The sequence below is a fragment of the Myxine glutinosa genome, chromosome 4 (assembly GCF_964187855.1).
Source record: "Myxine glutinosa chromosome 4, kmMyxGlut1.1, whole genome shotgun sequence".
Classification (NCBI taxonomy): domain Eukaryota; kingdom Metazoa; phylum Chordata; class Myxini; order Myxiniformes; family Myxinidae; genus Myxine; species Myxine glutinosa.
Window position 1 is genome coordinate 179,482,014 of NC_136264.1, and position 25,208 is coordinate 179,507,221.

General features: G+C 43.2%; 1 protein-coding gene across 1 annotated transcript in view; it reads right to left on the bottom strand.

The window, feature by feature from the left end:
* The window catches only part of LOC137414307 (interleukin-1 receptor accessory protein-like 1), an 833,791-nt gene that overhangs the window by 427,356 nt on the left and 381,227 nt on the right, over positions 1-25,208 (bottom strand). Inside the window, exon 5 of the mRNA XM_078775336.1 lies at positions 5,902-5,976. Coding sequence (XP_078631462.1) covers positions 5,902-5,976 — 75 coding nt within the window. The remainder of the gene's footprint in view (positions 1-5,901; positions 5,977-25,208) is intronic.

The following is a 25,208-nucleotide window of genomic DNA, read 5'->3' on the forward strand; positions in this document are numbered from 1 at the left end:
GCAAGCCGCGTGTTGCTTTGCCTGCTTTGCTGTACCCACTTTGCTTGGCCAGGAGGTGCGCGCTGCAGCCGTTGTTCCCGGTACGGGACGTGCCCGGTGAAAGCACGTCAGGAAGGGTCCGTTCAACCGCCCACGTGTGGAGATCGAACTACCGGAGTACGGAGACATTGAGAGAGACATTGACCATGGAGGGAGTCGGGAGTGGGGCTCACGTGAGGAATGTATAAGATGGCCATCTTAGAGTTATTATAGATGAGTTTACATCTTTGTACTATTGATTGCTGATTGTGGATGGTTGTTGATTGCTCGGGGAATATATCATTGATTATTCCGGATCCTTGGTGTGGGGTTTCTTATTGATTGGAATTCAGATTTATGCGTTACGAAAGAGCATAAATAATAGATCTTTCTGGCGGAGTTCCTCTCATGGTCCGGGGGTCACCGAGACCAGGTAGTCACCGGGAGGACCACGTAACAATATACATACACATAAATATATATACACATAAATATATATATTATATATATACATATGTATGATGCCTAAAGAAGGTCGACACCCCTTTTCAAAATTTTCACCTTTTGTTGCCTTATAGCCTGGAATGAAATTGCATTAAATCAGACTTTTAACACCTTTATTACCCTCGCCAGAGGAGAGGATATTGCATTCGAGTCCGTTTGTTTGTTTGTCTGTTTGTCCGCACAGAATAAATATGATTTTCTCTCCAACCGTTGGTCTGATTGACAGGACATTTTCACCATAGGTGCAACTCCACCTGCAGAATTATTTAATGATAATTATGACGTCATCGGTCACGTGGTTCGGCCGACATCTTGGAAAAACCGAAGAAATTTGCACCTCTATATCTCCGAAAGCGCTGAATAGAAAAAATTGAGACATGGCTCATTGTAAAGAACTTTCCATGGGGAATAAAATATGTTAATGATGATGTCATAGGTGCCTCCATTATGACATCATAATTTGACAAGTACAAAACTTCATCCAATCAAGATGAAATTTCTTGAGCATAATCTCGGAATAAATTAGTTTAGAAAAAAAAATAATGATGACGTCATCATCACGTGGTTCGGCCGCCATATTTGTTTTAACACAAAAGCCTTAAAAACCACTGAAAATACATCCTGGTGAGGGTTTGCAATCTCTGATTGCTCTTTTTCTTGTTTACATATTGTAAACCACAACTTACAAGTGAAAAACAAATTCTACAAATTTCAGAAAATTTATTAAAAATACAAAAGTAGAATATCTTGGTTGGATAAGTGCCCACCCTCACCCCCCCCCCCCCCCCTTATAATAGCAATTGTAAATTATCTCAGGTGTAACCAACCAGCTTCAAAATCACACAACAAGTTAATTGGCCTCCACCTGTGTTAAATTTTAGTGATTCTGATTATTTCAGAATAAAATCAGCTGTTCCTGTCGGTTTACTCTGCTGGGTAGTGCATTTCACCGCAAAGACTGTGGAAAGGCACAGATCAAGGGATGGGTATAAAATATTTCTAAGGCCTTAAATATCACTTGGAGCACAGTCAAGACAATTATTAAGAAGTGGAAAGTGTATGGCACCATTAAGACCCTGCCTGGATCAGGCGGTCCCTCCAAACTGGATGACCAAGCAAGGAGGAGACTGATCAGAGAGGCTACAAAGAGGCCAATGGCAATTTTGAAAGAACTACAGGCCTTTATTGCAAAGACTCGTCACTGTGTACATGTGACAACAATATCCCAAGCACTCCACAGGTCTGGTCGGTACGGTAGGGTGGCAAAAAAGAAGCCATTACTCAAAAAAGCCCACCTTGAGTCCTGTTTGAGGTGTGCAAAAAAACACTCCAGAGATTCTGAATCCATGTGGCAAAACGTTTTGAGGTCTGAGGAAACCAAGATGGAATTTTTTGTTACGTTAAGTTTGGCGAAAACCCAACACAGCACATCACCCAAAGAACACAATCCCTACTGTGAAGAATGGTGGTGGCAGCATCATGTTATGGGGATGTTTCTCATCAGCAGGGACTGGGGCACTTGTCAGGATAGAAGGAAAAATGGATTGAGCAAAAAAAGAAAATCCTGGAGGAAAATCTGCTGCCCTCTGCAAGAAAGCTGAAATTGGGATGGAAGTTCAGTTTTTTGTGCAGAAGAATGGGCAAATATTGCCCAGCAAGGTATACAAAGTTGGTAGAGATCTATCCCAACAGATTCACAGATGTAATTGCTGTCAAAGGTGCTACCACAAAGTATTAACTCAGGGGGGGTGGACACTTATCCAACCAAAATATTCTAGTTTTTTTTAAATTTGTAATCCATTTTCTGAAGTTTGTAGAATTTGTTTTTCACTTGGAAGTTGTGGGTTACGATGTGTAAATAAAGGTGGAAAATGTCTGATTTAATGCAGTTTGATTCCAGGCTATAAGGCAACAAAAGGTGAAAATTTTGAACAGGGTTGTAGACTTTGAGCCAACACCAGACTATATATACTGTACCTATGCGTATGTGTTTGTGGCTTGGGTGAGGGAGGTTTTCAGTTGCTGTTCTCAGTTGCAGCTGAATAAAAGGGGGTGCTTCATTTGCTGAGTTATCCTGAAAGTACGAGTTCTTATTCTAACTTCAAAATCCAGGATGCTTCCAGCAAAGCTAATTCATAACCGAATCCAGGTTATATATGCTTTCACCCGATGATACATAGTGGGTGCCTTGCCTGGTTTGGGTTCGGTCCTGGAGAGAATGAGAGGTAACAATAAACTCTCGCTCTAGGTAGGATGGTGCAGCTCATTGAGCTTGCTTTCTCTCTGCTTGACATAGCTCACCCATGACAACAATGCTGTGAAACATAATTGACCTTAAGCTGGTAGTTTGGTGAAATCTATGCCAGTGGGTCAAACATAAGGTGAACTGCTCTGAATCATTCAAGCCCTTCCTGTTCTGTAAGGAGCTGACTCTTGTAAGTCACTTGTAGGCAGCCGAAAAGATTGAGTTTTTGAGTGGCAAATGGATGAACGAAGTAGCTGATGATAAATTAATCCAACTGGACTGAATATTTTCAGAAACTATGCCAATTGTCATGGAATCTTCCCCAAGACAAAGCACAAATTTTTGGAGCAGTTTGATGATACAGTTGAATCAGCCTTTTCAATCAGACAGCTGCAAGATTTCAGCTTTAACCTTTTAACCTTTACAGTAGGTGGCAATTTAACTAGCATGTCATTCCTGTCTCTTTGCCAGCGTGATCACCAGGCCCAGTTGAGTACAAATTGAAGTGCTTCTTTTAAATCTTCATATTAAACCATGGAATCAGAAGGTTAGAATTCCTTCTATCTATGGAACTTTGGGTTTTCTTTATTCCAGGATGCCCATGATGTTGCAAACAGCCTCTTGCAACATTGTGCGTGTAACGATTAATCTGTGAGGGATGGTTTAAACAAAAAATCCCAACTCGAACGTGAGTGTCCAGGAAGATATGCAAAGCCGCAACGCTCCAACCCAAGACCGCATTAATATGCTTGCTGGGAATTCTTTGCGCTGTTCAGGGCAAAGAAAAGCCCCACAAGACACTAAAAAGCAGAAATGAAGGTCGTAAATTATAAGGGAAACATTGCCAGATATAATTATTTACTCTTTTTCTCTTAATGTTTCTGTGATTGTTTTTCGAAATGCCTCACAGCTATGCTCCATATGGGGCCTACGAAGCGAGGCAAGGGTCTGCTGGATCGGTGGACCGAGAATTCCGGCTTACATTGTGACCGTCTACATCAGACTACGCATCGCCTGCCGTGCCCAAACGCAATGGAGTCCAACCTGGAGCTATTACATAGAAGATCCTTCATTACTTACGACTCTACTCTGCAGAAGCCAGCAATGTGAGCAAAACCCATTACCACATTTTCCCTGAATATATTTCGAATTATTTCATCGATTTTGGCAACGAATCGATTGCTGGCAAAAAGAAAACGCAGCAACTATACAATCAATGGCTTCCATCAAAAGCACTGACCCTGAAAACGACTTGAAATTTTAATCAAAAGGCAGTTTCTTTTAATTATATTAGCTGATTATGAGTCTGTTAAGGCAATTGTTTCAGAGTTCTTGTCTCACGCGTGCTTGGAATACGTTAATATCCCAGAGAGATGGTGAGAGAGACATCCGTTCAGAAGGAAGACGCAACGCAAGATGGAGGTTGAAGCAAGCAATTCGTAAAACATGGAATTCCTATTCACTGGTTGCTCGCCGTCACTTGCACCTTGTAAGGAGGAAAGCAGTTGTAACTAGAACGGGCACTCGGTAGAGCGCATACCTTCGCCGCAGCTACTGTTCTGTACTTGGCATGGGAGTGTAGGGAACAGAACAGTGAACAGTTTGGTGCTGATTTCATGCAAATCGGATAAGAATTGACCGAGTTATGACAAAAAACGCACATTTTGCAAGGTCGTGACCCCCCTGACCTTTGACCCCCAACCGCTAACAAGGGTAATGTCTTCACTGGGTCATGTCGTATATCACAAGATCGGGCATTGAATTCTGAACATTTTGGCATTAGTTGCATGCCAATTGGATAAAAATTGACCGCGCTATGGTAAAAATACGATTTTGACCTTTTCGTGACCTTGACCTTGACCTTTGACCCGATTGCTCCCAAAATCTAATCAAATGTGTCCCGTATAATAACCAATCATCCCACCAAATTTCATGCAATTCGGTTGAATACTTTTTGAGTTATGCGAATAACATACACACACACACACACAGACATACAAATAAATACACAGCGATCAAAACATAACCTTCCGCTTTTGCGAAGGTAACTAGCGTGACACTCGGTAGAGCGAATACCTACGCCTGGCTGAGCATTAATGAATGCGTCATTTCCCTATTTCATCAGATTTGTTTTACCAACTGGTTGCTGTGCATACATTTTACGCAAAGGAACATCGACGAGAGAATCTACCGCCTCCTACTCGTCGCCTTCTCGTTACAACATCTGTTGTTGCATGGACTGATAGGGTAAAGATAAGGCCATTAATTACTGGTTATAGCAGCTTGAGAGCGATGTATGAAGAGAAAGGAGCGTGCAGCAGGAGGCAGAGCAACAGCCAACACTGTGCGAGGGTATTGTACTTGCAAGGATGTCAGCGAGTCCCTACGGACGACACGGCCGGCTCCGCAACTCCCACTGAGGGCCTGTGGCCACGACGCATGAGATGGCTGACAATGGAAGCATAAAGGCAGCCATCCAAGGGCAAAACCCCAAAACTACAGGTTATCGATAGAGTCCATGGATAAACCTCGAGGCTGTACCCGAATCCGCCTCAATGGAAGTGCTCAAAATAATATATTTGGCAGAACCTTTGAAATAGAGATAAAATAACAACGACATTTCCAAAAACACAAGTGAAATAAAACCTTCCTTCACAGTTATTACCAGGCCTAGGATATTGAGTGCCTACAAACGTAGGGTCATTACGATAACTTTGGTTTCATTTCCAACCAGTTATTACAGCAATTTTACCTTTCAAAAGGAACACCAGGACTTTAGGTTGTCGCTATTGGATCCTGACTACATTTCCACATTCTAAGTGGATGTAGACATTCGAAGCGGTCTCATCACATCTATGCATTTGTGCTCAATTGCTCATTTGAACCCCACATTTAATGTTTTATCAGACTTCCCTTGAACCTCGACTAATTCGAATGAAATACAATTGTCATTCCAAATTGCAAACACTCTCGACCATAAGTCCGTACCCAGAGAGTGGTGGCCGGGTTAATTAGCAATCTCCCGGTTCTCCATTTTAATCAATTTCCTGGATGGTGAACATGTTCGGAGTGTGAGTAACCGCCAAAGACCCAAGGGTCAGAATCAAATAGATGAACAGAACAACCACTCATACCTTGGTAGACCTCGACGATGCTGAGACCATTTTCCAGTGGGAAGATTAACTGCGGAGGCTTCTGTGTGAGCGGAGCTGTGGGTGAAAGAAGAGAGGAAAAGAGAGTTACGACGTGATGGTCATTGACAGAAAAATGGAGCAAAGTTACCTCACAATTGCTGCATAATTACTGCATTGCTTCATCAAAATGATGATCTTTCTTTTACAGAACCACTGGACCACTTCGATGAGAAAGGGTCACCCGGATGATTGAGAAATCTGCACCGGACGCCACAAAATCCATGCCCTGAACAGTTAAAAACTCCAATATCTTATTCAGTCTTCCTCTGTAAGATTGTTTCCAACACGCAGAGAGTTTCCAAGATTATAGAGAGCTTCGCAAGCGAACCTCTATGCCAATTGCATGTATATGTAAATCCATTCAAAATTTCATTTTCATTTCAAATTTCACCAAAAAAAATTTCAACTTTCACAAAAAAAAAAATTCAAATTTTTCCCCATTCCCTTGGGAACAAAATTTCATGTTGTCATTTGAAATGTCCCTTCCATGATCCGCCATCTTGTCCCTTCCATGATCCGCCATCTTGCTCACGTGATCTTACTCTGATCTGGCGCGACCGATAAATTATTTTCACCTGTTGATTAAAATTATTTTCACCTGGTGATTAAAATCAATAAATTACAATACAGTACTGTACAGAACGGATTTTGAATTCGAAACCGCTCATCATTTATGCCAGCCACACCGACTTCTTTTTTCCACCAGCTACACCGGCTTCAGTTTTCCGCCAGCTACACCGACTTAATTTAAGCCAAGTACACCGATTTCAGTACGTACCTGCCAGTCGGACCTACGTACCTGGTCCAGTCGACTAGAAGTCTAGACTATATAGCCTACAGTAGGTCAGTCCTGCATTCTATCCCAATCTATCCATTCAATAAAATTAATTCGAATTTTAATTGTAAGCCCAAGATCAAACAACCTAGCCTGGCTAGGCCTAGGCCTACAGATGTTTGCGAGAGCTGCGTACTCGATCAACTGACTATTGTCGACGAAGCTCTCAATCTACGCAATGCGTATTCATATTAATGATCCAAAAGAGGACCCAAAGATAGCAGTTAAACTGCAAATTTCAAAACCAACCATTATCGTGTGAACCCCAAAGTAGCCAAATTACAGGATCAATAAACAATTGCGATCTTAAGGCATTCCTCCTCTCTATGATTGACGTTAGTTTTGATGTATCCACCAGTCATTCCAGAATGTCCTTCTACAACAATTCATGAATATCCTGGACTTGAAAGAAGATGCCATAAAGGCTTCTCTCGTACAACTCCTGCGCTCTCAACATGATATCGTAGGCACCAGTCACACTTGCTCGGCTTTCTCTTTTACTTACGGCCTGAATTTCTCCACTAATGAGTAGCATGGTACCCAGAATGGAATACTTTGTAACAACACCCTCTCCTCTCCCTTACAAATGTTCGGCAAGGCATCGCCCTAGCCAAGATGCTGCTTCTAATGTACATCAATGATGCCAGCTTTGCTGGATGTTCTTTTTGTACACTTTGCAAACAACTCACTTAGTACAGGGTTACACTCTAACTGTGCACAATCATTGAACCTGATAACCTAGATAAAATCAAAAGCTGCTCCAAAGTGTGATTTTCTGACCCTGCTTCTGATGTACCACACTCTGTTGCAGAGTGTCGGTGCTACCGAAGCAGTGACTTGGCAAGGGTTTATACTCGGTGGTTTGCCGCTGCCTTCGCAGAAGTAGTCAGGCCAGGAATTTGTAACTTGGCCATGGTGCCGGTGATAACTCGCCTATTCGTCGCGAAGGACACCGAGGGATTTTTAATATTCTTCTATGTTGCATGAATCTGCCTTTTTACAAATTTTTTTTTTTGGGTATACAATGTCGAGGCTCGTGTAAGAGCTAGCATTGAGCACAAAAAAAAAGACAAACTGACACATAAAACATAGGATAAAGGGAGCAGGATAACAAGATGGAGAGCAGACACATCGGGAGATCTGTGGGAGGGAGAGGGCTTGTAGGGAGGAGGCATGGGAAAGGGGAAATTTCAAGGAATAAAGGATGGAATTAGTTCCCACAATATCAACAGAAGGTGATAGGAAGCTGGAATCTTATATAGACAAGGGTAGAGCATACCAAGAAAGAGGTGTGCCATTGCAATTGATGCATCAATGAGTTGTGCCACTTCATTCAACTCAATGCCCTCTCTTCCCTGCCCCCTATCCAGCATCCAGGCAGTAATAAAAAAAATACATCCAAAATGAGACGGAGTGCCCAACTCTGATTCAAACCATATGAGACTTGAAATGTTCCAGAGCAATACCCCTATGATTGTGAAAGATACCATGTGATCTTCAAGGTCTACCTATCAATAAGAGCCTGCTCAACATCCCCGTCGAATGTCAGTGTGCTCCGCAATGTAGTTATTCGCACCCTCCAGGCCATTTCACCCCACTGCACCAGGTACCAGATGGCAGGTTTAATCAGATTGCATTTCACTGGAAAGCAACTTCAGGACCAGAGAGCCAGCACTGAGCATGGCAGCATTGTGTCTGCACACTTCGTAGACTTTGGTAGCAAAAGGTCTTGCTTTATCCTCCAATAGAAGCTTAGCTACAAAAAAAAAAATACTAGTATAGCAAACTAGCAATCAATCCGTCATGGGGTGTCTTTGGCTGCCCCATGTCTCCAACATAAAACATTTATTAATACGAATTCATCACGTTGCTAACATTCCCAATGAAACCTGACAATACCTTGGAAACTGACTGTGTTTTGGCAAACCACGTGATACCCAACTGTCCTGATATGGTGTACAATATGGAAGCAGAAGGAAATTTACAGGAGGGAATAACTGGAGATTTGGAAGGATGAGGGCTTGGGGTCGGGGTTAACGAGGGTAGAAAAGATCATGGTTTTGGATTGGGGACGATCTTAGATGGTAGTTGTTGTTGTTGTTGTTGTTTCGTATGCAGCCTGTGGCTGCAGGTTGCATCATTAATGGAAGCGTGGCTGTAATCCTAATTAATGACGACAATTTCTGGTGAGCTTTAGGGTTTATGGATTGTGTGTGAGAGCATTTTGGTGCATTGTTGGAAAAACAAAAATAAAAGGAAGTGCCTAATCATAGAAAGAGTTATCTATTTATTACATATGCGAATATGGTGAAATTTTTGGTCTCCACTCCCCATCCCCCACGCCATACCAGTTTCCCCTCACTCATATCTCCCCCGAAATTGCTTTCCCAAAATCCTTTCTCTCCTCCATCTCCCTCCGATATCCATTTTTTTCCATCTTCATCCCGTCAATTCAGCTCCCCCTCGCCACCCCTCTACGCGATGCCCGCTAAGCCAATTGCACTGATAACTTAAGTACATTGTGGAAGGTGGTACATACATACATTGCCTTAAAAAAGTATTCATTCCTCTCGACTTTTTCAAATTTTGTTGTTACAGCCTGAATTTGAAATTGGTTTAATTTAAAAATTTTTCACCGAACTCCACAAAATACCCCATGCTGACAAAGGGAAAACATGTTTTTAGAACTTTTTTTTACAAATGTATTGAAAATGAAATACAGAAATATCTAAATTACATAAGTATTCAGCCCCCTGAGGCAAATACTTCGTAGAAGCAACCTTGGCAGTGAATACACCTTTCAATCTTCATTGTTATGTCTGTATCAGCATTGCACATCTGGATTTGGGGAGTTTCTCCCATTCTTCCTTTCAGATTTCATCAAGCTCCGTCAAGTTGGATGGGGAGCGTCGGTGAACAGCAATCTTCAAGTCTTTTTATGGATTATCAATGGGATTCAGATCTGGGCTTTGTCTGGGCCACTCAAGGACTTTCATTTTCTCATTCTGAAGCCATTCCAGTGTTGCTTTGGCAGTATGCTTGGGGTCATTGTCCTGTTGGAACGCAAATCTTCACGGTCTTTTGCACTCTGAGCAGGATTTCCTCAAGGATTTGCCTATATCTGGTTCTACTCATTGTTACTTCTATCCTTACAAGTCTCCCAGTGCCTGCTGCTGAAAAGCATCCCAATATCATGATGTTGCCACCACCATGCTTCGCGGTATGGATGGTGTTAGATGGGTGATGAGCTATGCTTGGTTTCGGCCAGACATAGCACTTTGAATTCAGGTCAAATAGTTCAATTTTCGTGTCATCTGACCACAGAATCATTTGTCTCATGCTCTCAGTCTTTCACATGCCATTTTACATACGCCAGGTGTGCTGTCATGTGCATTTTTCTCAGGAGTGGCTTCCGTCTAACAGGAGTGGCTCAGGTGGGTTCCGAGTTGGTGGCTTCCAAGTTCCGAGTGGTTGTGGCTCAGGAGTGGCTTACGAGTGGCTCTCAGGAGTGGCTCATTCCGTCTGACAAGCCCCCACCATAAAGCCTAGATTTGTGAAGTGCTGCAAAGACTGTTGTCCTTCCGGCAGGTTCTCACATATCAGCCAAGGAACTCTGTAGTTATGTCAGAGTGGTCATTGGGTTCTTGGTCTGGGTAGATTCATATTCTTCCCATTTCCTAATGATGGAAGTCACTGTGCTCTTGGCAACTTTCAATTCTAGAAATTGTTTTATGCCTTTCCCCAGATCAAGGCCTCACAATTATATCTCAGAGTTCTACGGACAGTCCCTTGGACTTCATGGTAGAGTTTCTGCTCTGCCATGCACTGTCAACTGTGGGACCTTATATAGAAAGGTGTGTCGCTTTCTAAATCATGTCCACTCAATTGAAATGGCCACATGTGGACTCCAATCAAGTTGTTGTGACATCTCAAGGGTGATCAAAGCGAATTGGATGCACCTGAGCTCAATTTGGGGTGTCATAGCAAAGGGGTTGAACACTTATTGACTCTAGACATTTCAGCTTTTCATTTTTAATTAATTTGTAAAAAATTCTAATTTAGCAAAATTGCATTTCGACATTATGGGATATTATGTGTCAATCAGTGACAAAAAAAAATCTCAATTTCATCCATTTTAAAGTCAGGCTGTAACACAACAAAATGTGAAAAAGTCAAGGGGGTGCGAATACTTTCTGAAGGCATTGTATATACATTACATGTATGAACAAGCCAGTGAATTGTGGGTAAATATGCCCAATTCTATATTTCCGAAAGCGTTTAAAACACCGAAGGATACCGTATTAACAAGCAACACGTTGTCATTAAAATTACCCAAAGAAAAACAAACACTCTCTGCATTTCACATGTACACACAGACACAGACACTCTGTGTTCGCTCAAGTGGTAGCTATGGAATTGAAAGCGAGTGTGGCATATTAAATATTTTAGAGAACGACAGTGACAGAGAGAAAGTGAGAGTCACAAACAACCGACAATCTGTTCTACCTCTCTCCCCGTGCCCTGCAGTATTACAGTGATTAGAAACAATTTCACTCCTGCTCCAAGGAACCACGCGAATACATGGCAGTCAGAATGAACCGTAATCAAACCCTTAGCTCAGTGTGTGTGTGTGTGTGTGTCACCAGCACTTTCTCTGGCCTTGGTGAAGATTATGGCGTCATTAGTCTCATCTCTCGTGCTCATGACACATGTGGAGTCGTGAAAGGAAGGGGAAGGGAAACGGAGACCAGGTGTGTCACCCATTCAAACCGAGATAGTCGTGAACACCTTTCCGCTGATGTCAAGGTTTGTCATTCGTAACCGTGCGACTTGACAAATCAGAGTTACAACCATGGTTTAATTTTTCATAATAACAGCGGCTGTTAAGATCAACTTGTATTATTTTCATATCAAATCTGTGAAGCTCAACGAATAATAATTGCGTTATTATTACAAACAACTTCGGAGGTGAAAATTATGATGGTTTGCAGCATGAGTCTGATTCGTGAGTGAGATCCATGAAAATGAACATACATAATATATATGCATTTGGCAAGATGACCTGGAGGTACTCACACTCGCCTCGAGGCTGTCTATCCTGGGTTCGAAAATAAGGCCCCACAGTTGACAGTGCATGTCGGGCAAGAAACTCTACCATGAAGTCAAAGGAACTGCCCGTAGAACTCTGAGATAGAATTGTGAGGAGGCAAAGATCTGGGGAAAGGTATAAAACAATTTCTAGAGTGTTGAAAGTTCCCAAGAGCACAGTGAGCTCCATCATTAGGAAATGGAAAGAATATGAAACGACCCAGACCCTTCCTAGAGCTGGCCGTCCGACCAAACTGAGTAACCAGGCAAGAAGGACCATGGTCAGGGAGGTGAATAAGAACCCATTGACCACTCTGACAGAACTACAGAGATCCTTGGCTGAGATGGGAGAACCTGCCAGAAGGACAACAGTCTCTGCAGCACTTCACAAATCTAGGCTTTATGAGAAAGTGGCCAGACAGAAACCACTCCTGAGAAAAGGCACATGAGAGCACGTCTGCAGTTTGCAAAGAGGTACGTGAAAGAGTCTGAGAGCATGAGGCAAAATATTATTTGGCCTGATGAGATGAAAATTTAATTATTTGGCCTGAATGCAAAGCGCTACGTCTGGCGGAAACCAGGCACAGCTAATCATCCATCTAACACCATTAGACACCATTAACACCATGTAACACCATGCTCACCTTCACTCTTTCATTCCCCTTTTCTCCCGCCTCTGGAACAAACTCCCCCACTCCCTTCAATCCCACTCCTCCCTCCAGGTCTTTAAAACAGCTGTTCACCACCATCTCTTATCTTCCCCCATCCAAAACCTTGATCTTTTCTACCCCCGGTAATTCACCCCAGAGTCCTTGCAGTGTTCATATGTTTTATACCTCCCCCACCTCCCCCCAAGTCCTCCCGATGTCCCTGCTCTCAAATGTTGTGTTTGTGTCCTTCCCCCTCTTCTCCCATCTTGTCTGCCGCTCCCCTTGTTTTTTGTGTTTTGTGTGTCGGTTTGACTTTTTGTGTGATTAATGTTAGCTCTTTCACGAGCCTCGATCTTGTCTACAAACAAAAAAAAAAAAAAAATCCCTACCATGAAGCATGGTGGTAGCAGCATCATGCTATGGGGATGCTTTTCAGTGGCATGGACTGGGGGACTTGTAAGGATAGAGTGAACAATGAATGGAGCCAAATACAGGCAAATTCTTGAGGAGAACCTGCTTCAGAGTGAAAAAGACCTTAAACAGCAGTGAAGATTTACGTTCCAACAGGATAATAATCCCAAGCATAGCGCCAAAGCAACACTGGAATGGACAAGAATGTGAAAGTCCTTGAGTGTCCCACCCAAAGCCCAGACTTGAATCCCATTGAGAATATGTGGAAAGACTTGAAGATTGCTGTTCACCGACACTCCCCATCCAACTTGACAGAGCTTGAGCAAATCTGCAAGGAAGAATGGGAGAAACTCCCCAAATCCAGATGTGCAAAAGTGATACAGCCTTATCAAAGAAGAATCAAAGCTGTAATCGCTGCCAAAGGAGCTTCTACAAAGTATTGACTCAGGGGGTTGAATACTTACACTACCGGTCAAAAGTTTTAGAACACCTCAATTTTTCTAGTTTTCATTGAAATTTAGGCAGTTTAATGTCCAGTGAATAACCTGAAATGGTACAAAGGTAAGCAGTAAACTGCTTGAGGTTAAAAAAAAGATTCAGGTTAGCAAAAACAGGAAAATAATGTAAATTGCACAGTTATATTGTAAAAAGAAGGCCTTCTTCAGGGAACAATGGGTGAACAACTTACAGCTGTTCTGCAGCAATGTAAGTAAATTAAGCCTTGAAAGTTGATGCAAACAATTCCTACAGGTGTCCCAACCTCTGCTGATTACTTGATTACAGACCCCCTGTCTGTATTAAAAGCAGTATTGGAACAGACTGTTATTACACCCTCTGAAGCATTATTTGGACAAAATTGCACTGCAGGAAGTAGTATATTGGAAACTGGAGGAAACTTTGACAGGAAGAGGTCTGGCAGACCCAAAGCCAAAACAGAATCAGAAGACAAGTTTCTGAGAGTCAACAGATTGCGTGATAGGCGGCTCACAGGACAACAGCTTCAACCACAGCTTAACACTGGTCGAAGTAAGCAAGCCTCAGGTTCAACTGTGAAGAGAAGACTTCGAGCTGCAGGTTTGACAGGTCGAGTGGCAGTAAGAAAGCCATTGCTAAGATGGCAAAATAAGAAAGAGAAGCTTGCCTGGGCCATGAAGCACCGCCAGTGGAATACTGAAGACTGGAAGAAGGTCTTATGGATCGAAGAATCAAAACTTGAAATATTTGGTTCATCACGCACGGTTGTTGTACACCGTCGAGTAGGCGAAAGGATGGTTCTTCAGTGTGAGACACCAACTGTCAAACATGGAGAAGGAAGCGTGATGGTCTGGGGCTCTTTTGCTGGATCTAGAGTCGGCGACTTGCACCCTGAACCAAAAGGGCTACCACAGCATTTTGCAGTGCCATGTAATACCCTCTGGTGTATGCCTAGTTGGTCAGGGGTTCATCCTACAGCAAAATAATGACCCTAAACACACCTCCAGGCTATGTCAAAATTACCTTGGAGGAAAAGAACAAGACGGTAGGCTTCAAATCATGGAATGGCCAGCAAAGTCTCCAGACTTAAACCCCATCCAGCTTGTTTGGTATGAACTGGACAGAAGGGAGAAAGCAAAGCAACCTACAAGTGCAACACATTTGTGGGAACTTCTGCAACAGTGTTGGGAAGAACTTCCCGGACAATATTTGATTTCCATTGTAGAAAGAATGCCACGAGTGCGTTCGGCGGTTATATCTGCAAAAGGTGGCTACTTTGCTGAGTCAAAAATTTAAATTAAATTTTGTTGAACAAAATGATTCTATGATTTCTTTTTTTCTCTCCAATTGTTTATTTGTTCTATGCTTAATTTCAGAGTACATTGAGACATTAAACTGTGTAAATTTCAATAAAAACTGGAAAAATTGAGGTGTTCTAAAACTTTTGACAGGTAGTGTATGTAAATTAGATATTTCTGTGTTTTGTTTTTAATTATTTTGTAAAAAATTCTATAAAAAAAATTCCATGTTGACATTATAGGGTATTCTGTGTATATCAGTGACAAAAAAAAATCTTAATTGAATCCATTTTAAATTTAGGCTGTAACACAACAAAATGTGAAAAAGGTCAAAGGTGGGGAATACATTCTGAAGGCACACACAAAGGTCACATCTGAAGGTCAAAGGTCTGTACACATACACACACACACACACACACACACACACACACACACACACACACACACACACACACACACACACACACACACACTATATATCTATATATATATTGCTACGGTTTTGAGATTTGCACATATTGATCATTAAAGGTTAAAGGGTTGCCCCCCATAGTTAGTTCCACGAGCAACACGTAGGCCCACCTGTAGTATTAGTTATGTCATAGTATGTGTAAGTATAGGACATTTCCCCTATTAATATCTGCGTTGTGTAAAGACATGAGATTAGGTCCCGTTCATTTTGCGTCCACCCTCCAATTCCACCTCGATGGGGGTAATTGATCCTGCGCCCCATTTGGCTGACCCGCTCAGTTTGTTACGCTTTGGCTGCCCACTCAGTTTGCTGCCCTTTGCTCGCTCACTAGTCGAGTAACACAAGTTAGGCCTGAGAAGGAGGAGCGCGAGGTCGGGGTGGGGGCGGCGTCAAGGCAGAGCGTCAGAGGCGATGACGGTAAGAGCCACCAGCCAATCAGGGCTCTAACGGCATGGCATGAGAGGGCGTGGAGAGGCGCGTCTGGTGAGTTTGAGAAGGTTCGCAGGGCGTGCCTATATAAGTCACTGCACAAAGCCCTTGAGGAGGACTCGCAGAGAGAGGACTCGCAGAGGAGAGAGAAAGGACTTGCAACCAGAGGGCTTACGTGAAGGACTTCAGCGTGATAAGAGGACTCGCTCGCTTTGAGGCTTTGAACTGTACCTCACAGTATAACGTACGCGCCAGAGGGGAGGAAGAAGAGGCGTTGGCGATACGAGTACACGGCTGCAGCCAGATGCGCCGGTGGCGAATAGCGCCTACTTCAGCCACGCGAGTAGACGCGAATAAACCTGCCAGTGATTAACCGCCAGAGCCCACACAATACCGTTCGCCCCGTAATAACCCTGTGCGTCCAAACGACACGCGGAGAGCTCCTGCCTTCTCTTCTTACCATCTGCATGGGACGAGCCAGAGACCGGAGGGAGCTGCACGGGAGCCATCCCTGGACGCGGACCATCATCCTGCAGCTGTAAGCCCCGTGTGAGTGTGTGTGTGTGTGTGAGACGGGCCCGTTTGTCCTGGGTAGTAAGTAAGACTGTCTAAGGCTGCACTGTGTCCCCTTTTTCTGGAATCATGGTATAGTGTAAATAAACCTGTTATTCCTTTTTCCAATTCGATCGCCTCTGTGATTTCGCCATTGACTAAGCGTGGTACGAATAAGAACCGCTTGAATCGGGGTCTAGTAAGTGATAACGGCACGGATCGCGTGTACGCACCGCTCGGCGTCTCAACACACGTGGTTCGTGCGGGGCTTATTTCCTCACTTCCAGGGCAGCGCGAGTAATTAGGTAATAGCGAATCTTAGTCCTAATACGCTATTTCGCGCTGTCCGGGAGGGACGTCATAGGTCCCGGGTCCCGCCAGGCCAGTCAAAGATAAGGGGACTAATCCCCCCTTGGTAAGGGGAGAAGGTCGGCGGCAGATCCGCAACAATGTATATATATATATATATATATATATATATATATATATATATATATATATATATATATATATATATATATATGTATATGTATATATATATATATATATATATATATATATATATGTATATGTATATATATATATATATATATATATGTATATGTATATATATATATATATATATATATATGTATATATATATATATATATATATATATATATATATATATATATATGTATATGTATATATATATATTTATATATATATATATATATATATATATATATATATATATATATATATATATATATATATATATATATGTTGGAACCCATCTGTGGATCGGTCCCATCGGACGATGGGTCTAACCCATCTGTGGATGCACGAGAAATGACAATGCAGACCCATCGGCCGATGGGTCTGCGCCATCTGCGGATGTGTTGTTCACCTTGAAGGAATGTGTTGACAGAATTGTGCTCTTCAATCAGGTACACAGTCATTGGAATTACATGTGGTAGGAATTTAACAGAGATGATTTTTAAATGTTTTATTATCTATTTCTACCCATCTATTTATACATTTTGTCAATACATTTTGTAATTAACAGATACATGGCAGTTTTAGTAAAGCTTTACTAAAACTGCCATGTATCTGTTAATTACAAAATGTATTGACAAAATGTATAAATAGATGGGTAGAAATAGATAATAAAACATTTAAAAATCATCTCTGTTAAATTCCTACCACATGTAATTCCAATGACTGTGTACCTGATTGAAGAGCACCATTCTGTCAACACATTCCTTCAAGGTGAACAACACATCCGCAGATGGCGCAGACCCATCGGCCGATGGGTCTGCATTGTCATTTCTTGTGCATCCACAGATGGGTCAGACCCATCGTCCGATGGGACCGATCCACAGATGGGTTCCAACATATACACAGTATATATATATATATATATATATATATATATATATATATATATATATATATATATATAATAGATTGTTACGTTTGTAGGGGGTAGGCAGTGATTACCTTAGTCCAGGTACAATGGCATAGGTAGCATGCTCCAAATGTCATGTAGCCATTTTGATGTACATAAGTCAGACCGTATGTCGTATAAGCGCGTATCTTCGTTCCCATCACGAGGGGTGGGGTTATGTTAATTAGTTAGGGATTATGGGTAATGAATCCCCTGTATGTAGTGGCCTCTGTTATTTTTCATCTGTTCCTTATGACACCAGCAGCACACACACATAGCCAGGAAATCACGCATTTATAACATTAAATATAAGCGACCGGATCCGGGACATTCAACTACCGCTGGTGCCGCAGCCATTACATCGCGACACAAGCAGGCAGGCCCGGGAGGCCATGCCCTGAAGAGCAGTGATTGGTCTGGGATTGATTGGCACAAGGACTGCTAAGATGGGACTATGGGATTGGTGGAGCAGGCACGGATGACATCAGAGCCTTGAGTATAAAAGAACGCTCTGCCTGACATTTTCTCTCTTGCTTCTGGACTTCTCTTGGCTCTCTTATTCTTGGCTGTCCCTCTAAACTTCCTTGTATCTTCTGACTTTGGTGGTGAACAGTCATGATTTCATATCTCGCTCTGCTTCAGGATTTCATGGCGAGCGGTCGGAGTTCATAGCGCTCCTGCGCGAGGGAAATTCATTGACGAGCAGAGACGAGTGGATGGGCGTGGCCTGCTCACTGCACGCTCGATGGCTAGAGCAGCGAGCTATGCATGGAGGCCTGGTTTCTGCTCGTGAGCTGTGCGGCAAAGCATGCTGTTCCTGCCAAGGACGTGGGCGTTTGGACGATTCTTGACGATGTTCAAGAGCAGCTCGGAGCTAAGTGCCCATGAAACAAACACACTTTTTTTTTTACTTTCGTTCTTTTATATTTCTCTTTGTGTGTATTCGACTTTGCATGGGGACGTCCCATTTAGAATATTAGTTTATCGTGAACTTTCTTGTTGCTGGCATTTATTTTCAATCAACCTGTTTATTTTCTACATTTTAATTCCGTGTCGGTTTGAGTTCAGTGTTGCAGGTTCGAAGACTGCCGGTGGACCCGTGAAGGTAAGCGCTCGCGGCTCTTCCTCCCCCACTCCAGCCCCTGCACGTATAACGAAGGTCCGCCATTGGATTGAACGCCTTGGAGTTACAGCCCGTTTTGTCATCCGTGTCGCCCTGCGGAGTTCACTAAAGGGCAGACACAGGCAATATATATATATATATATATATATATATATATATATATATATATATATATATATATATATGCAGTTACGTGAAAAAGTAAGTACACCCCATGTAAAGTTTTGACTTTTTCAACATATTTCAACATACAGCTATTTGATCTTCATTTCAACAATATTGATAGATAAAGGTGATATAATATAACAAATATCATGAAACATTTACATTTTGTAGTCCATTGTATAATTTAAATAAACATAAATGCAAATTTCGCATGTGGAAAAAGTAAGTACACCCTTGGCTCTTATAATAATAATAATAATTCATTTATTTTGTATCGCGCTTTTCAAGAAGCCCAATAGTCTAGTAGGAAGACTAGGTCCCCCTGCACCCCCCGGAGATATACTTCTAATCAGTGTTTCTAGATTGGACAAAATGTGTAGAAAATGACTAGCTATGGCCCCAAGCTGAAAAAATGTCCCACATACCATTTTTATGCAAATTACTGCTGCAAATTTTATGCAAAATTATGCAAATTTTATGCAAATTTTTGATGAGGAGTAGAGTTGAGGGGTCTTTGAGGGCTTCATCGAGGTGCTCTCGGTTGCAAGACTGGGTCATTCTGAGAAGCACAGCAGGGTCAGAGATCATGATGTTCTCCTCCTCAGTGAATCTCTCCATCAACAGCCTCTCCATTGCCTCACACACTGTTTTGAGGCAAAAGAGGGACTTTGCGTAGGCCTTTCCACTGAGAACACCTTTGAGAGATCCACTTGTTACTAGTTGTGCCTCAAAGAGAATCTCTGCATATCCAGAACCACGCATCTTGTGTCCAGTGAGCATCCCGATGTAGTTCATGGATGTGTGGAAGGGTCCAATCGTTACTACATGACTAGCAAATTCATTTGGCCAGCGCCAGATGATGGGAAGGGCTTTCATGCAGACACCCAGATCAAATGTATTCAGGACCCATCTCTGACCCACCTCAGCAGTTGCTGCCTCGGAACGCTTCAGTAGCTCACGAACAACTGCGTTGTCTGTGATCGGTTGGTGGATAGGCGTGCAGTAGTCGACTGTTGATTTGCTGGGTGGGGGAGAACCAGTTGCAGAGGTGAAACCCCCTAGCCCAGGCACAGGCTGCAGGCCATTGCCATGCCATGCAGGCACCAGGCACAGACCGATCACAGACAACGCAGTTGTTCGTGAGCTACTGAAGCGTTCCGAGGCAGCAACTGCTGAGGTGGGTCAGAGATGGGTCCTGAATACATTTGATCTGGGTGTCTGCATGAAAGCCCTTCCCATCATCTGGCGCTGGCCAAATGAATTTGCTAGTCATGTAGTAACGATTGGACCCTTCCACACATCCATGAACTACATCGGGATGCTCACTGGACACAAGATGCGTGGTTCTGGATATGCAGAGATTCTCTTTGAGGCACAACTAGTAACAAGTGGATCTCTCAAAGGTGTTCTCAGTGGAAAGGCCTACGCAAAGTCCCTCTTTTGCCTCAAAACAGTGTGTGAGGCAATGGAGAGGCTGTTGATGGAGAGATTCACTGAGGAGGAGAACATCATGATCTCTGACCCTGCTGTGCTTCTCAGAATGACCCAGTCTTGCAACCGAGAGCACCTCGATGAAGCCCTCAAAGACCCCTCAACTCTACTCCTCATCAAAAATTTGCATAAAATTTGCATAATTTTGCATAAAATTTGCAGCAGTAATTTGCATAAAAATGGTATGTGGGACATTTTTTCAGCTTGGGGCCATAGCTAGTCATTTTCTACACATTTTTTCCAATCTAGAAACACTGATTAGAAGTATATCTCCGGGGGGTGCAGGGGGACCTAGTCTTCCTACTAGACTACAAAGGCGCTTTGAAAGAGTGAAAAACATAATGCATAACAATACATGAAAACAACAATTGCAAAAAGACAAGAATCAATAGGGAAATATTTAAAGCAAAAGGAGGGAGAAGAAGAAGTGATAGTCAGGGGTTAAAATACTGTGGTTTGAATGTTGAATGCAGTGTTGAACAGGTGGGTCTTTAGTGATGTTTTGAATGTGGTGAGTGAGGAGGAGTCTCTGATGGTGTGAGGTAGTGAGTTCCAGAGGGTGGGAGCAGCGATGGAGAAGGCCCTGTCCCCCCAGGATCTGAATTTGGTCCGGATGGAGGGGGTCAGGAGGTTGGTACCAGCAGAGCGGAGGTTGCAGGTGGGAGTGTGTCTGGAGAGGAGGTCAGCCAGGTAGGATGGGGCCAGGTTATGGAGGGCTTTGTATGTTAAGAGGAGGATTTTGTACTGGATTCTCTGGGGGATGGGGAGCCAGTGAAGCTTGTAAAGGACGGGGGTGATGTGGTCACGGGTCCGGGAATGGGTGAGTAGACGGGCAGAGGAGTTCTGAATGTATTGGAGTTTATTGGTGATTTTTGAGGGTGAACCATAGAGGAGGCTATTGCAGTAGTCCAGAGGGGAGGTGATGAAGGCGTGGATGAGGGTTTCTGCAGCCGTGGAGGAGAGGGATGAGCGGAGACGGGCAATGTTTTTCAGGTGAAAGAAGGCTGACTTTGTGATCTGTTTAGTGTATTTGTCGAAGGAGAGGGTTTGGTCAAAGATGACGCCAAGATTCCGGATGTGAGGGGAGGTGGATACTGGGATACCGTCGATGTTGAGGGCAAAGTTATGGGTGGATTTTGTGAGCGTTTTTGAGCCAATGATGATTATTTCAGATTTATCACAGTTAAGCTTGAGGAAGTTGATTTGAAGCCAGGATTTTATTTCAGTGATGCAGTTTGTCAGGATAGAGTGGGTGTCGGTGGAGACGGACTTGGTGGAGATGAAAAGCTGGATGTCATCGGCGAAGCAGTGGAATTGGAGACCATGACGGCGGATTAAGTGACCGAGGCGGGACAGGTAAAGGATGAAGAGGAGGGGGCCAAGAACTGAACCTTGGGGGACACCTTGGGGGAGGGGAGCATTGGGGGATTTGCAGTTATTGATGGAGACGAACTGGCGTCTGTCAGAGAGGTATGATTTAATCCAAGAGAGGGCAATGCCAGTAACGTTAAAGGTGGATTCAAGTCGGGTGAGGAGGATGGTGTGATTGATGATGTCAAAGGCAGCGCTGAGGTCGAGGAGGACGAGAATGTTGAGGTTGCCAGCATCAGAGGAGAGGAGAAGGTCGTTGGTGATTTTGAGGAGAGCAGTTTCAGTACTGTGGTTGGAGCGGAATCCGGATTGGAATGTTTCATACAGGTTATTGGCAGAGAGGTGATGTTTGAGATGAGTGGCTACAGCGCGTTCCAAAACTTTTGACAGAAAGGGTAGGTTGGAGATGGGTCTGAAGTTGTTTAGGGTGTCAGGGTTTAGACCAGGTTTTTTTAGAATGGGGGTAACAGCAGCAATTTTGAGGGAAGGTGGGACAATGCCTGTAGACAGGGAGGAGTTTATTGTTGCAATGACAAGTGGAGAGAGAGCAGGGAGGGAGGCCTTGACAAAGCTGGAGGGGATGGGGTCAAGAGTGCAGGTGGCAGTTTTCATTCCTATGAGGAGTTCAGAGAGGTCAGTAGGGGAGATTGGGGAGAACCGAGACAGGGGATGGCAGGACAAGGGGGGGCAGGTGGTTGGAGGGGGAGCGGGTGCGGCGGTGGTCAAGCTGTTGTAGATGTTGTCAATTTTGTGTTGGAAGAAAGAGAGGAAGGAGATGCAGTTGTCTACTGTGAATGACTGGGTGGTGGTGTTCAGGGGGCGGAGGAGTTTGTTTATTGTCGAGAAGAGTGCTTTTGGGTTTCCGGAGCCAGAGTGGATAATTTGAGAGTAGTAGGCGGAGCGGGCGCGGGAGAGGGCATCTTTGTAGTGTTGTAGGTCGGCCTTGTAGGCTTGGGAATGAACTGAGAGACCTGTTTTATTGCGGAGTCTTTCAAGTTGGCAAGCACGAGTTTTTCATCAGGCGGAGTTCAGGGGTAAACCAGGGAGCAGAATGGGTGAAAGAAACTGTTTTGGTTTTTACAGGCGCAAGCTGGTCAAGGCAGGAGGAGAGAGTGTGGTTGTAGTAGTCAGTGAGGTCGGAAGGGGTGTGGAGGTCAACGAAGGGAGAAGTGGACATTTTTTCAGAGAGGGTGGATGAGAATGAGGTAGGTGAAAGAGCGTTTAGCTTACGGAAGGTGATAGTGCGATAACGTCTTGGTGTTGGGGTGGGGTGGTATTGCCCCCTTTGGTAGAAACAACCTCAAGTAGGCGTTTCTTATAACTGCCTACCAGTCTCTGACATCGACTGGGAGAAATTTTTGCCCACTCCTCCATGCAGAATTCTTTCAGCTGTGCGATGTTTGAGGGGTTTCTTGCATGCACAGCTCGTTTCAAATCCCCCCACAACATCTCGATGGGATTTAGATCCAGGCTTTGACTTGGCCATTCCAGAACCCTCCATTTCTTTCTTTTCGGCCATTCCTTGGTGGATTTACTGGTATGTTTAGGGTCATTGTCATGTTCCAAGGTCCACCTTCGGTTGAGCTTCAACTTTCTGACAGATGGCCTCACATTATCCTCAAGCACCCTCTGGTACAATGAAGAATTCATAGTGGATTCTATGATGGTGAGCTGCCCAGGCCCTGATGCAGCAAAGCTGCCCCAAACCATAATATTTCCACCACCATGCTTTACAGTTGGCATCAGGTTCTTGTGGTCAAATGCTGTCTTTGGTTTTCGCCAAACATGTCTTCTGGTACTGTGACCAAATAGCTCTACCTTTGACTCATCTGTCCAGAGCACATTGTTCCAGAAGTGCTGGTCTTTGCCTAGGTGTTCAGTGGCAAAGTTTAGTCTTGCCCTGATGTTCTTTCTGGACAGCAAAGGTTTCCTCCTGGCACACCTCCTATGTAGATCAAATTTGTGCAGCCTCTTTCTAATGGCAGACTCGTGCACTTTGACATCAACAGTGGCAAGAGCTACATGTAGATCCTGTGATGACATTCTGGGGTTCTTAGAGACTTCTTTCAGCATCTTGCGGTCTGCTCTCGGGCTGAACTTGCTGGGGCGGCCTGGCCTGAACAAGTTGGCAGTTGTTTGGAATCTTCTCCACTTGTTGATGATCTTCCGGACAGTCGAATGATTGATTTCAAATTGTTTGGAGATCTTTGTAAATCCCTTCCCAGACTCGTAGGCATCTATAACCTTCTTTCTGAAGGCCTCAGAGAGCTCTTTTGATCTAGGCATGGTGACACTGCACACTTCAACAACAAAGAGCAAACCAAACTAAATGTCTGAGGTTTAAATAAGACAGGTTCCTCCAAGATCCTCTCCAACGATGTTCTAATCATTTGCACCTGAGCTGGTGCACCTGATTCTAATTTTAGGTATTTGAAGTAGTGATAAATGTAGGCGTAGGCCGTAGGGGTGTACTTACTTTTTCCACATGCAAAATTTGCATTTATGTTTATTTAAATTATACAATGGACTACAAAATGTAAATGTTTCATGATATTTGTTATATTATATCACCTTTATCTCTCAATATTGTTGAAATGAAGATCAAATAGCTGTATGTTGAAATATGTTGAGAAAGTCAAAGCTTTACATGGGGTGTACTTACTTTTTCACATGACTGTATATCTATATCTATATTATAAAAGAAAGTTTTTGTTTGTTTGTCTGCGCAAGCTAATCTCCTGAACGGTGAAAGATAAAAAATGTCGGGACGGCCCCGGGAAGGTTTTAGGCTCGGTGCCGAGGCCGGTCGAGGCCCACCTCGGCTGGGCTGGGCCCATTTCGCAATTAAAAGCTGAGCTGAATTATAGTAGTCAATCTTCTACGGCCACGAGTAAAAGCTGAATTGTAGTAGTAAATTCATTCAAAAAGAACCCGGGCAACGCTGAGTGTTTTCGGCTAGTGTGTGTGTGTGTGTGTGTGTGTGTGTGTGTGTGTGTGTGTGTGTGTGTGTGTGTGTGTGTGTGTGTGTGTGTATGTATGTATATATATATATATATATATATATATGTATATATATATATATATATATATATATATATATATATATATGTTTAACAATACAGTCTGAAACTTTCATATTTCATCCCACAATCCACCCTGTGTGCACCGAATATGAAATGTCTCATGAATGTCTTATGTAAGTACTAAGAACGGGCATTTACGAGTTTGGATTCAAAATGTGGATAACAAACCGTTTATGGTTTATTTTAACTTCTCATCTATTTTATACCTCGCTCTGTCCTGACCACAGATGTAATTCATCAGCACTTGAGATATGAAGCAATATAAAAAAATTATATCATTACTGCTCGTATATATACGTATTCTGTAATGACATATGTATTGGAATGAGAGACAGTTAAGATATTTAAAGATGTATATTTTAATATGCTCAATTT